The sequence below is a fragment of the Acomys russatus genome, chromosome 27 (assembly GCF_903995435.1).
Source record: "Acomys russatus chromosome 27, mAcoRus1.1, whole genome shotgun sequence".
Classification (NCBI taxonomy): domain Eukaryota; kingdom Metazoa; phylum Chordata; class Mammalia; order Rodentia; family Muridae; genus Acomys; species Acomys russatus.
The window spans coordinates 23,428,926-23,443,654 of NC_067163.1; the positions used below are offsets into that span (position 1 = coordinate 23,428,926).

The 14,729-nt window shown below is 39.7% G+C and overlaps 1 protein-coding gene across 1 annotated transcript in view; it reads right to left on the reverse strand.

The window, feature by feature from the left end:
- Positions 1-14,729, reverse strand: part of Wrn (WRN RecQ like helicase) — a 112,434-nt gene that overhangs the window by 16,658 nt on the left and 81,047 nt on the right. Inside the window, exons 23-27 of the mRNA XM_051169407.1 lie at positions 12,839-12,980; positions 6,164-6,334; positions 5,991-6,088; positions 4,989-5,061; positions 4,163-4,236 (exon numbers count right to left, since the gene is read on the reverse strand). Coding sequence (XP_051025364.1) covers positions 4,163-4,236; positions 4,989-5,061; positions 5,991-6,088; positions 6,164-6,334; positions 12,839-12,980 — 558 coding nt within the window. The remainder of the gene's footprint in view (positions 1-4,162; positions 4,237-4,988; positions 5,062-5,990; positions 6,089-6,163; positions 6,335-12,838; positions 12,981-14,729) is intronic.

Below are 14,729 nucleotides of genomic sequence, written 5' to 3' on the forward strand. Positions count from 1 at the left end.
TTGCATGAGTCTTTTACTAAGCCAAATCGTACCAGCATATTCTCTTGGAAAATTCTAAGTGATATCACTAACATAGAATTGGACACAGAAAAAGTTCAATAAAAATGTGCTGTAAGATGCAGAGACCCACAGCCAAACAATAGGCCGAGCTTGGGGAAGTTTTGTCAAAGAGTAGGAAGAAGGATTAAGCAGCCAGAGGGGTCAAGGACACCAGGAGAAGACCTACAGAGTAAACTAGTCTAGGCCCATGGGGCTCACAAAGATTAAACCTAGGCTGGGCCTAGATCCCCTACACATAATGTAGCAGATGTGCAACATGGTCAACACGTGGGTTCCCTAACAATGGGAGCAGGGGCTGTCTCTGACTCTGTTGCCTGCCTTTGCATCCCTTTCCCCTAGCTGGGCTGCCTTGTCTGGCCTCTGTGGAAGAAGATGCACTTAGTCCTGCTGAGACTTGAGGTGCCAGGGTGGGTTAATAGTCCTTAGGGGCCTCCCCTTCTCTGAGAAGATGGAGAGGGGAGAATGGGGGATAATGGGGTGTGAAGGTGGGACTGGAGGAAAGGGGGACACTGGGATCAGGCTGTAAAGTGATTAAATAAATAAAAATTTTAAAATTGTGCTGTAAAAGGCAAGACAAGGAAAGCAGTAAGAGCCTGCCTCAGTGGTGGTATTGATTGGCAGGTTGGCGGGATCTGAAGTTACACAGGCAATAAGCAATGGGGTACTTGGTTAGATATTAATTAGCCCAAGCTAAACAAAATGAGAAGACTCCCCTGGAATCTGGGGGTGGGAATTCCCTGAGCTGGGATCCCAGATGAGGCAGGAACTGAGTATGAATATTCATTTCCCTCTGCTGCTGACTACAGATGCAGTGAGGTGCTCCAGTGCTACCATCTTAAAGCATTCTCCAAATGAGAGCCCACGTGCTACAGATGCAGTGAGCTGCTCCAGTGCTACCATGGTAATGCACCCTCCAAACAACAGCCCATGTGCTACAGATGCAGTGAGCTGCTCCAGTGCCTACTAACATGGTAATGCACCCTCCAAATGAGAGCCGACATGCACTCTACCTTCCCTAAGCTGCTTTTGTCAGGTGCTTTGTCCCAGATGCACGGAAAATAACAAATAAAGTTTTCTACCAAAGAAAAGCTCAGGAGCAGGTGGATTCACTGCTGAACTCCACCAAATCTAAAACAAGCAAACAGCAATGCTCCTCAAACTGCTCCACACAATATAAAGAGAAAGAACACCACCTAACACACACAGTGAAGATAGCATTACCATGACAAAACAAGATAAGGATGTGCACAGAGAGAGAGAGAGAGAGAAAGAGACAGACAGACACAGAGAAAGATACAGAGCCAGAGCCAGACAGACACAGAGAGACTATAGAACAACATCTATGATAAACATAAATGCAAAAATAAACCTGCAAACAAAATTCAAGAACACACAAGGTCATAGTGTGGCTTGCATTCTAGGGGAACAATGACGGTTCAACACAATAAATGTAAAGCACACATAAAAATACTCAAGGACACTCTCTAGTTCACATGATCATCTCATTGTTAACAGAAAAAAACAAACAAACAAACAAACAAACAAAAAACAACTTTGACAAAGCTCAATAGCCCTCATTTGAAAAGCCCTTAAGAAACTACAAAGAGAAGGAACAAACCTTAGCATAATGGAGCTACATACAGTAAATCTACAGCCAGTATTATAAAAAATGAGGGGAACATTAAAAGATGTCCTCTAAAATCAGGAATGAGACAAAGGTCCCTAGTTTTTCCATTCTCATTCAATAGTGTATTAAAAGGCTAAGCTAGAGCAGCAAAAAGAAAGAAAAAAAGGACACAAGTAGAACAGAAAAACGTAAAACCACTCCTACTTGCAGATATGATCCTAATTTTTAAAGACCCTAATGACTCTACCAGGAAGCTCTCAGATCTGAGAAACATATTTTCAGCTACTAAGTAGATTGCAAAATGAACACACTCAAGTCATTAGCTTCTCTACACCTTAAATAAAGAACTTGATTAAGGGTCAGGGTTAGAGACAGGCATGGTGTCACATTCCTTTAATCCCAGCACTCAGGGAGGCAGAGGCAGGCAATCTCTGTGAGTTCAAGGCCAGCCTGGTCTAAAAAGCAAGTTTAGGACAGCCAAGGCTGTTACACAGAGAGGCCCTGTCTCGAAAAACCTAAAATAAAAAAGAATGGGGGCTAGTAGCTTCCAAAACCTAGGATTAAACCTACCAAGGAAGTGAAAGCCTTCTGCAACTTTAAACTTTGAAGAAAACATCGAAGACATTATAAGATGGAACAATCTCCAATACACACAGATTGGCAGAATATAGTGACAATAACTAAGTTACAGAAACAGATCTAAAACTCAACACAATCCACCATCAAAGCTTAAAAGAAGTTCTTCATAGAAAGAGAAAAAAAAATCCTAAAATTCAAAGAGAAGCAAAATGACTCCAACCAGCAAAAGCCATCCTGAGCAGAAGGCAGACTGGAGACACTACAACAGCTGATCTCAAATTATACTACACAGGTAAAATACAAGCAAGCAAACAATCATGACTCTGACACAAAAATAGACACATGGATCAAGTAAATACAATGGCAGAATTAAACTCACAGCTACAGTTACCTGATTTTTTTAAAATAAAGAAGTCAAAACATACAGTGGGGGGGGGGGAGCAAAGAATGCTAGGAAAACTGGAGACAGACAGACAGACAGACAGACAAACACAACCTAATGGTGTATTCTTTCCTAGCAAAGACCGCTTCTTCTGCTCCCAGTTTTCCTCAGTCTCAGCCTCTATCCTTTATAAAATGTTAGAGTCTAAATGGTCATTTTAAAACGTTTTATGTTTTTTTACTAATAATGTGTAGGAATGTTTTTGTCTGGGTGTATGTATGCTCACCACGTGTGTATAGTACCCACAGACATCAGGTGAGGGCATCAGATCGCTTGGAACAGGAGTTATATATAGTGTGAGCCACCATCTGGGTGCTGGAAACTGACCCCTGGTCCTCTGCTCTAAATCACAGCCCCATTTTATAGCTCTATATAGACCTTTCCCTGTATGTCCCATTGAGGGAATGTGGTGTCAATGTTGTCAATATTCCCCTTGGATCCTGGGGCCTAAAAGGATGCCTGTGTTACAAAGCAGCCAGTAAAAACACAGTTACCAGTACATGTAGAAATGCTTCATGATACTGTATGGACGCTGTCATATATACTCCTTAAAGTTTGTACTTAAATAAAGCATTAGTAATCGCATCTCCCACGACCAAACAAAACGAAATTAAGATAAGGAAATTAATATTGTGGTAAGTGTTCTGTAAGATCCAAAGTAGTGTTATCTACATGAGCAAAGCACAGAAAGTTTGTGCATCTTGGAGATCATCTCCTTTAAGCTGATATGAATATAGGCACAGCCCATTTCATCTTTGTGCATAATGTAAGGCATGACACTGCCATTATACCACCCTAACACAGGATATTAGATTCTATACACTCTGCATACTTCTATTATGTCAGCAAGTCGCATAGTAAGATTAAATTATGAGCAGTTGAGCTTGTAGCTCAGTGGTGGAGTGCACATCCGGCACGTACAGGTCCTGGGCTCCAGCTCCGGCACAAGAAAACACAACATTAAAACTACAACGGGTCTTTTAGCTTTACTCTTTAACAATTTTTATATTTCCAGTCTTATTGCCATAATACCTATATTTGAAAATGGGTTGGGAATATGTATTCCCAAATACAGAACAGTGGTTAAATGCTAGAGGTAGACAGATACAGATGTGAGCCAGCAATGCCGTTAGTTACACAGTCACGAGCATTTTGGTTAATGGCCTGGCCTTGGTACATTGGCCTTCAGAATGAGAGTAATTGCGGCGATTTTAGGAAACAGGTGCACTGAGTGCGTAGCATTTTAATACAAAGTTCTGGAAACAGAGGTGCCCAACTTCCCACGTGTCTGCTTCAGTCATTCAACAACTACAGAGGATGTGTTTTGAAATATTTTTTTGTTTTGCAGTGATGCAGCCCAACATCTGATAGTCCTTTTTCTTCATGGAAGAAAGAAAAATAACAGTATCTATAATGTAAGCAAATATAATAAAATTAAAATTTGAACTCTGTACCTTTTTTTAGGACTGTCACTCCCAGAAGAAATTTTCTCAGGCCCTTTGTAAGAATACATTCTCTCCAAATTAGACTATTTTCCACAAATAAAGTCCATAAAAAAAAAAAAAGAAGAAATTACAAAGACAGTTAAATATAAAGAAAATAAGACTTAAAAACCTCATACTAACAATTTCCCCCTAAGCAAACAACTCTTCAAGTAAACAAGCTACTGAGCCACTACCATTTAAGACTAAAGTTTTAAAGACAGTTTAAAGAGTAAATAATACGAAGTATGTCCTAAGACACAGAGCCTAAGGTACAAAGGTGATTCAACTCCATATCGACACTCTTGACAAGGAGAAATGGTATACTCGAAGATTTAACTCACCATTTGCCCATCTCTGTGTTCTAATTAACTAAAGATAGGCTGTGCATAGAGACTCTGTAGGAGTTACTAAGACACTAACAAAACAACAACAGATAGATAGATATCCATTTGCAGATGGGATGGGTGTGTATGTGTACATGTGTGTGGTTTTAATGAGAATATTTAGGAATTACACTTACTTATTAGCTATAAGTATCATAATACATTAAAAGCTTGAGGAGAAATGATTTATAAAATAAGCTTAAAAGGAAAGATAAATTACTCTGTGAAATACTTCTATTTATCGCTTAAGAAATCATAGATATCATATTTTTATTCTAGTCACACAATTTCTCTTTGTAGTTTATGATTTTCATATGTCCCATTCTTAGGACTTGCAGAAATGCAAATCTGAGGCTTTAAACCAGGAGTTGCCTCCATGAAAAACGAGATAAGACCCACCCTTGAAAACAAACCTGCTCTGAAGTTAATCCAATTGGTTTTTGACTAAAGGAATGTTGCTTCGTTTCTGACCATACGGGATTAGAACTAAAAAAGAGTAAAATTAAAATACCTCCTAAGTTACAATGGAATCATATGATTTATGAGTAATGAATTACTCTCAGAGAAACATAGATTATATTACCCTTTAAGAATTGATATTAAGAAAACAAAAAACAAACAAACAAAACACAGAGTTCCCCCAAAAGAAAGAGGTTTCAAAGAATGGGGAAAAAAAAAAGAAAAGATTCAGAATAACATTTGCACCGATACTTTTAAAAGGCAGCAAGCGTATTACCTCCTATGCCTACAGAAGGGAGGTATGGGTCACTAATTGTTTAGCCTTGCCCTCATACTGCCTAAGCAATAGACAAAAAGCTTGCCTTTCTCCTTTTATTCTATGTGGCTAGGGTGTGACTGTAATCATATACATTCATATATTCATTTCAATATAATAGCAGAATATACAAAAGCACAGAAATCTTAAGAATATAATCGCAAGTCCTTTTCATCTTTGCACCATCTTGTGTTGCATGGTACAAATATCAAAAGTAAATATAAGCCAGGTGATGGTGGCCTATGCCTTTATTCCCAGCAGAGGTGGGAGGATTTCTGTGAGTTTGAGGGCAGCTTGGTCAGCAGAACGAGTTTCAGGATGGACAGGGCTATGCAGAGAAACTCCATCTTAAAAAACTAAAAAGAATTTAAAAAAAATTTTTTTAAGTACAAAATGGAGGACTTCCGCAAGCCTGTTTTCTTCTGTAAGGAACACTTCTTTAACCTTATCTTGGAAAGCAGCTTGGTATGTACTGTAGTCAGACACTTGACATCAACCAGGAAAGTGTTCTATAATTTACCCTTCCCAGTGGCATAAAGTGAGACAAGTGGTTTTCCCTGTACAATGCCTATAAACTGCTAGAATTTGAATCCCTTAAACAAAACTAAAAGTTAACGGGGGAGGGGGGTAAGAAAAGAACCTTGGCAGAAGACCGCTCCTCGGACACATCTCTTCATTAACTTGAAGGATAAGGCTGGGAGAAGACTGCAACTCTGCTTCGCGAAGCCATTTTCTACCCTATCAAAAGTAAGAAGACTCTTAACACACAGTGGGAAGAACTGAGTCAAACAGGGACGTCTCTGGACTGTTTACCTGTTTTGTGAGGGAGCAAGTCTTTACGAATTTGTTTTGCGTGGGCACTTCTACTAAGAACCCTTCAGCTAGGAGATGATGAAAAAGGCTCTTCCACCAACTCTCTGCTTGCTCCTTGCCAGTGCCAAAAAGCCTGTGACCTCGGTATTTATCAGGAAGACGCTGAGAATTCTGAAAAAGGGAAACAAAGTGCCTAAAAACATTTTCTCAAACAAACAAGGCCAGATAACGCAAAAGCCTACCAAGCAATTCTTCGGATTTAAAAACAAATATTAGCTTTTAAACCTCCCAGGTTTTTATGCTCCACCTTTTTGATCTGAACACTGAATTGATGCATATGTCATGAAAATAGTCTATTGTTTTAAATAGAGAAAAATCCTCACATAATTCAGATATTATTTCCCAGTGGGTAAGTTTGGATATGTGTCTGAACTATTTCATCTTTGCTATTACAACTCTGATGAACAGTTTTAAAATGATCACAACTACAGCTCAAGTCTAGAACATGAGTGGTAAGGGGCAATGTGTCCTGAGGGTGGTGGGAACACCCACGGATTCCGCGGCATGGCCGCCTCTCACTGCGCTTTTGCTCACAGCACAGTACAAAGCTCCCTTAGCTACTGATCACTTGAGACACCAGTGAAAACAGTGCAAGCTGAGCGGCGCTGTTACAGTACTAACACTTTTTCTGAGTGCTGGCAGAATTTTCACTTGAGCCTCCCCACACATTACGGTCTCGATACATTAGGAAGTTGTCCTGTAGCAGAGAAGGTTCTGGCCACCCTGACTGTCTGTAGAAATACTCTGTGCTCATTTCATCCTCCGCCCACCCATCTCATGCTTCCCATCCATCCCAATGCTTGAAATGGGCATGGTGGCATAGATCACACAGCATCACAGAAAATGACTTGTGCGTGATGCACTCGGGATGATTATGATCGACTAAAATTCATCTGTCATTATAACCCCCATCCACTGTGCCCTCTATTATGCAAACTGGAAATGCACAAACATGTCTCTGGAGCTCTCTTTTGTCCAGAATTCTGAACATGATTTAAGTTCTCTTAAGCAGAATGTACAAGCAGGATGCGAGACAAAGGCTACTCCTCTGCAATATGTGCAAGCACGCGTGATTGCAGAGGGTCACACGTGATTGTGACCCAAGCAGTGTTAGGATCTGAATGGAAATACAGTGCTCACAGGCTCATGCCTTTGGAAAACTGGTCCTCAGCTGGAGATACTCTTTTGAGAGGCTGCGGAACCCAAGGAGATGGAGGCAGGGCTGGTGGAAATGGATCACTGGCAGCAGACCTCTGAGAGTTACAGCCTGCCTCTGCTTCCAGTCTGCTACCATGATATGGCCAGCAGCAAGTTCCCAGTGTGAGGGACAAATCCATGTGAAGCTCTTCCTCACTAGCCTGAGAGACAGTATCCTGTGACCCACGATCCAAAATAAACTTCCCCCTTACGTCACCTCAGCCAGGCATCTGGTCTTCATGATGAGAAAGGTAACTAATACAGGGAAGAGTGGTGTCCTTTCCGCACTGTACGCCATGTGGACGCTAACCTCACTGTGGGTCAACTGGAAAATGCTTCTGAAGTCAAACACATGCCAGGTAAATTAGTGCATTTTAAGCACTAATGTACAATATGGAGACTACAATTATCAGAGTGCACTGTAATTGCCCCTGACAAAGGAATGCATTTCAGATGTCCATTCCAAATAAACAGCATATGTAAAAGATGTTATTTTAACAATAGCAACCATTTTGATATACATATAGTCCATAATATTCTTCATCAGTATGCAATCAGCTTTCCCTGACTAGTCATTAAGAGCTATTGGGGCTTACCTTTGTAGCAGGAGGTTCTATTGTTTAGCAATAACACCAAAAGTATTAAGTTGCCTACTAGCATTTCTAGCTCTCTTGCCTTTTTTCTTCCTAAGCAGAAAAAAAACTGAAATTGAACGTACACATTTACTGGAATGAAGTGATGAGGCTTTTCCTAATTAGTAGAAAGTACCTCTTCCCTTTAAGATCAATAATCATTGCGAATACTGTGTATGTAAATAAATTTATATAACCATGTTTCCATGGTAACCACCAGGCAGAGAATGAACCCTATTTATTCCTTCATATATTACATCTTTGTTTTTAAAGCACTTTTCTGGTACAAGTAGAAGCTCAAACTAAACTGGGCAATTGGTTTTAAAACAATATAATAAAGTTTTTTTTTTAATTTTTGTTTAATGTATAAGAGTATTTTCCTGTATGTATGTAGGTATGTATGTATGTACGCATGTATTGCACCATGTGCATGCACTGCCTATGGAAGCCAGAAGAAGGCTGTTTCCTCTCCATCTGGAGTTACATAAGACTGTGAGCTGCCATGTGGATGCTAGCCACCCAACCGAGGTCCCCTGAAAGAGCAGCTCTGAACCACTAAACCATCTCTCCAGCCTCACAATAAAGCTTTGGACAAATATATAATGATATCTTACTCTACGCAAGACATCCTTGTTTACTGCCTAAATGTTCTAGTTAATGTAATTTTCCAAGTTATCCACTGAATCCACTAAATCACCAAAGCTACTTAGAATGAGAAAGTCATAACAGAGAGAATATAGTATCTATTTTGCCAGTTTTAGCTCTGAGAACCTATATATAGTGCCATTGAATGTAATCTTGAAAAGGGATATTTTCATAGTGTACTTTTCTTTAAAAGTCAACGTGAAAAAATAAGGTTCAAAAAGGTGACGTATTACAGAGTGCAGAACCCAAGAACTGATGAATAAAAACGCTAGAGTAAAGACAGCTGGTGGGCAGGGCACCCCACGCAAAGGGAGAGTTTTTGTAGAGGCAAAACCTTTGTATTAGCCTCTGGTACAACAGAAAATGGGGAAGAGAGATGAAAACCTGCCACTTCTCCAAATTAACTTCTTCAAAAACCAATTTTCTTTTTGTAGTAAGTTTTTTTTTTCTTACTGCAAATGGCATTATCTTTCATCATTCTTCCCACTCTCTGTGTCCAAATGTCTATATCAACTATATTCCCCACACCTATTGAATCCCTCCTCACAAACTTCTCTTTCCAAATTTCAGTAACAGTTCCCAACCACCCATATGTTAGGTGTGGGATACCTACTTTCAAACTGTTGCTCAGTTTGTCCTTTAGACACCCCCCGCCCCTGAACAATACAGGGTACAGAATCCAAGCTGGTACTGACCAGGAAGCTTCCTTTCTACTGGCTACCTTTCATAGTACAACAAGGTGCTATGCGGGCTGCTGGCGGAAAGCAAGTCATCAAGCCTATTAATTCTGTGCACTAAAATAACAACCACCATGGCCAGATATGCCCATGGGTACAAGAGAGGTGTGGATATTATAGGGGTAACTTTCTGAGAGGACTGAAGTATTGTCCTCTGCCTACCACTCCCATGTTCACTCCAAGGGAGGAAATACAGACATGATACTGTAAATCTGGCCAGAACATTTAGCCAGGAAGCTCACAGTTCCCAGGGGTGAATCTATTACTATTATTTTGCTAAACTAACATAGTATTAAACTTGCCTCTAAATTCTTATCCCTATATCCATAGATTAGTACCACTCTTGAGTCTCATCAGAGAAGGTTCTTTGTGCAGGGGATGGTGGTTAATGTTCAAACTCACACCTGGTCAAAGCACAGCAAACAAGTATCTATAGAGTGTTCATCCACAAATGGGACATCCGTATCACACTCCTTTCCCTCAAGGCTGACAGTTCATCGCAAAGTGTGTGTGTGTGTGTGTGTGTGTGTGTGTGTGTATACTGTAAGAGCCAGAGTATAACATACTCCTTTCCCTAAGCTGAGGGTTCAACCCAAAGTGTGGGGGGGGCAGGGTTTGTGTGTGTGTGTGTTTGTTTGTGTGTGTGTGTGTGTGGACTGTTAGAGCCAGAGGTGGTGTGTGTGTGTGTGTGTGTGCGTGTGTGTGTGTGTGTGTGTGTGTGTGGACTGTTAGAGCCAGAGGTGGTGTAGAACTGGGACAGAACAGTGTCTTTTGGACATTACAGGGCACTGGGCCCATTAATTCACAGTATCTGTATTTGCCTGCATGCAATCAAGCTAGTAAAACTTTCAGCAATGGGGCAGAGAAGATGAGCCCCTACTGAGCAACTGTTGACACCTGATCGGTTTGGGGGAAGAGTCATTGTTCTTTAAGAGTGTTGGTATGCTCTTTAAAGCTCCTGGTAGGTTAAAGACATTCCAGTAGATGGCTCCATACCCATCACCAGGAGATAGGATGGGGAAAGAAGCCATAAAGTTGGGATTGGGGTGAGAGGCAGAAGGATGGGCCTGGGAAGAGTTAGGAGAATAGTGGTGATTAATTATGGCCAAAATATAGTTCAAGTGTGAATGAAGTTCTCAAAAAGCTAATAAAATATTATTTAAGAAAACAAGTTAGATGGGGAGACTATGCCTGTAACTGTAGCATGGGGTGGCAGCAACTGGAGTCAGACGGATGTCAGGAGCTTATAGGCAAGGCTCCTGAGCTCCAGTGACAAACTGTACCAAAAGAACAAAAATGAGGTGGATGGTAGCAGAGGAAGGCATCCAACGACCAGCTCCGGTGGTCACATGTGCACACACAGGTGAGAGCATCTACTCTGGTGCTTGCATGTGCACACATAGGTGACAGCACCTGCACACATGTACACTCACAAAGCCTAAAATATTGTTTAAGTGGTACATACCTTATTCTGAAGTCATGATAGGAATTAGGACTTTGATAAGGCTTTCAGGAAGATGTTAATCTTGGCATGCAAATGATTAAAGTGCTTTTCTTTAAATTATGGCTATTGACTATGTTATGGCATATTTGAGCAGTGCCAAAGATTTTTACACAGTGAACTGTTTAGTCAGTTAAAACAAAGTTCTCTAGACAATATTGGCTACTTTCTAATTAGACATTAAAACAAAATTTTAAACTCTACTTTATAAATTTATGGATAATCTGAAGAGCTGATTATAATATTTGGAAAAACATGTAGGATGGAATCAAGTACTCCTGAAACCATATTAATGTTTGTAAAACTAATCTCTTCAAAATAAGTTCAAAACAGTTTGATGTATCATCTTACATATTAAAATTACATACAAAGGTATAACTTGTCCTAAATTGGTTAAGGGGAACAACTTTCTTAGTTCTCAAGAGAATTACAGTTATAATTTTTCAGTGATATCCCAGTAGATATCAAGACCACTGGTAACTTGCCTTGTTTTCACTATCGTTAGCATCTACATATTTTCATTAAGTGATACTTTTTAAAAGCTTTATACTTTTAGCTAGCAAGGGTAGTATAAAGTTTCACTAAGGATGAACTGCTTAATTTGAGGACTCCCAGAAGACACTGTCAATGTAAGAGGTCTGACGTGGTTTTCAAATAATAAGCGAAACCTGATCCCTCTTGTGACCACTTGAAGTTTGCCTAGAAACAAACGTATTTATTGATATTGGCTATAGCTGGATTGCACCAAATCAAAACAGGGATACCTCTCATAAACTACATACTTACATTGGACACAGGGGTTTTAAAGGTGACAAAGATTAAAAAAAAAAATGGATAAAGTTCAATTACATTTGAGCTGTCCTGCAGAGCTGATAAAAATTAAAATTCCTTAGGCAGTAATTCTACTGTTAAAATTTTAAGCATCTTTGCCATTTAAAACCAAAATTTTAAGCCCTATTATCTTGACAGCATGCCTGAACAGCAGTACAAGTTCTCAATGTGCTTCACTAAAAGCATTTCACAACTAATCCCAGAAATTGCTTTCTACAAAAGCAAAAGCATTTACATGAAGCATTTGAATATTTAACAAGCAAATGCTTACCTTAGTGATTTTAAAATCTATATACAAAATGAGCATTTAGCCTCTACTATAAAGCATATTTTTAATAAGAAGATTTAGATGCAAAGTATTCTGCCTGCTACTCTTGGTTTATTTAAGTGATATTAATATATAATTCTTAAATTTACAGACTTTTAATTCAGAAATAAAATTACCACATGAACAGAAGGACTACAGAAAACAAGCTCTCTAAACATATTTGTGTCTGACATTTGCCAGCATGAGGGCACGAGAATCACTCAAAACAGAAAGTAGCTCAATTATACTTGGCTGTTCACTGGTAAAGCACCAAAATAAACAAAGTCTCCTTCTTAGAATGGTAAAGACTTCTGGTGTAAAATACCATCCAAGGACAGACTATGCTGCTGTATACTATGGCAGAACACAGCTGCTTACAAAAAATCCCTGAAACTAAAGTTTTACACAAAGAACATAATCCTGTCTGGGCATCAGAAGATATAATTTCATTCTACCAGTCCCTTGACACAATAAAGTTAACTTTCCTTAATTCTCCTAAGAAACACTAATCTAGGGATTAATGCAATTGTGGTGGCAAGCTAATCCACTGTTTCCAGGCTGCTGCACACACCTGACCACCAGTTTACAATTCAGCAAAGCAGCATCTGATGTGATACAAGACTTGTCTAAAGCAACAAATGCACAGCAAAGATGGAGCCCAAGGTGTCTCTGCATTGGCAGTAAGTCATCTAAAGCCAGAGGCACAATTACACGGTGGAAAGCACTGTCAGAGACTGTCACTGCAGCCATTACAGATACACTTACAGAGCCTCGGAGAAATAAAATCGCCATCCCAATCCCAAACTTCTCCAGTAGGATGTCCACGGCAGACAGTAGTTGAAATGCATGTGGACCAAGGTCTTGGGATGTGTCCTCTGAGTTGTTAGTGGAAGAGCAATGAGTCAATCTGAAGAAAAGTAATAATATGCTAAGAAAACACAGACAAAGCATGTTCCTTTAGAAATAAAAAGATGCAACTATGAAACATGTGAAAACACCTCAAATGTGCCCAATACTTCAAAAGCTACAAGTAAAGCTTATTACAATCAGCAGCATGTGCGCTAAGACCCGAGACACAAATCATAACAGACCATCACATCTACACGTTTCCTACTTGTGTTTCTGTTTCTGTCTCACATACATTTCTTCTGTGATTGTGAACACTTCAAAACAGTAGTTTACTGTTATTAAAATAAGTAGGAAAACCGTAAGATGTTAAAGCTCTCATTTTTTTTCTGGTATGTAGGACTTTGGATAATGATCTTAAAACAAAACAAAAAAATGTAAAAACAAAAACAAACAATAAAAAAGGCCAGCTGAGTAGAAAGGGTGGGAAGAGCTCAGAGCTGCTCGGGCACTGGGGCTTTCACCTCTCTCCTTAATGCTGTTTTTGGTGTCTGCAGAAACCTCTTTCTTTCCTGGGTGATTTACCATGCCTGGTCTCAAGATTCAGGCCAGAGAGATATTTTAAGTTAAAAAAAATTCTGTGAGGTAACAATGTTAGTTTGAACCCTAATAATTTTTAAATATAACACAGAGCTTATATGCTTCCGTGCTGGCACACTTAGAAGTTAAATCCCTTAGTCATCCTCCAAGTGGATGTAAAATTGTCATTAATGTAAATGAGAATTTTTTTAGCTTGAGAACAAAAGAAGTCCTCTGAGACTATCAGCTAATACATGTCAATTACCAAGTCCAACTATTTCCCACGTCATAGATATCTTTAAAATAGCAATAAGAATGCATCCAATATTCCAGAGAAAAAAATCATGTTTGGATTAAAAAAAACTGCTTAAGTTTCTTCTCCCATTTACCTCCTTTAGGAACGCTTAGGGGACCTTCTTCAGAGTATTTAAACTTACCAAGCTCCCATAAAGTATTACCTATCCCGTATCATACCCCTTTAAATATATACCTTTCTGATTATCACTAATTTCTAAACGTTTTGACATTTCTATGCCTACCAGTGCTGCCTCTGACACAGAGCCACTACATCTAGAGACAACTAACCCCAAGAGGTGCCATCTGTATTTGTTTTTTTATTTATTTTTAAAGGGAGGTCATTTTTTCCCCCTTAAATCTTTATTATGTATACAGTGTTTTGCCTGCATGTTTGCTTGTGTGCCAGAAGAGGGCACCAGATCTCAATACAGATAGTTGTGAGCCACCAGGTGGTTTCTGAACTCAGGTCCTTTGGAAGAGCAGCCAGTGCTCTTACCCTCCGAAACACCTGTGTTTATTTTATTTACAATATAACAAACTGTGCATGTTCCTATACACAGATTCATCTAACCTTCGTCACAATCGAGACCCAGTGACTGCACTGCTCTCAGATCCACTCTCCCTGCCGCTAAGCTCTGACAGCAGCTGGTCTTCCCTAGAGTTCTGTCTCCTAGAGGAAGTGCCCGTGGAACCACACTGTAGCACTGGGGCTATTTCTCCACCTAAGTATTTGCTACACTTTGTCACTGAAGCCATGCGGGCTAGAGAGTTTTCTTTTCAGAGGTTTTAAAGGAAGAATTCAATCCTTATGATGGTTAGGTGAGTATTCCGGTTATGTTTCGCCATGCCTAAGCACTGTCGATTAACTGGTCCATTAGATCTGTATTACTGCGTTTCCATTAAACTGGCTTGTTCGGCGCATCCTCTTTGTCGC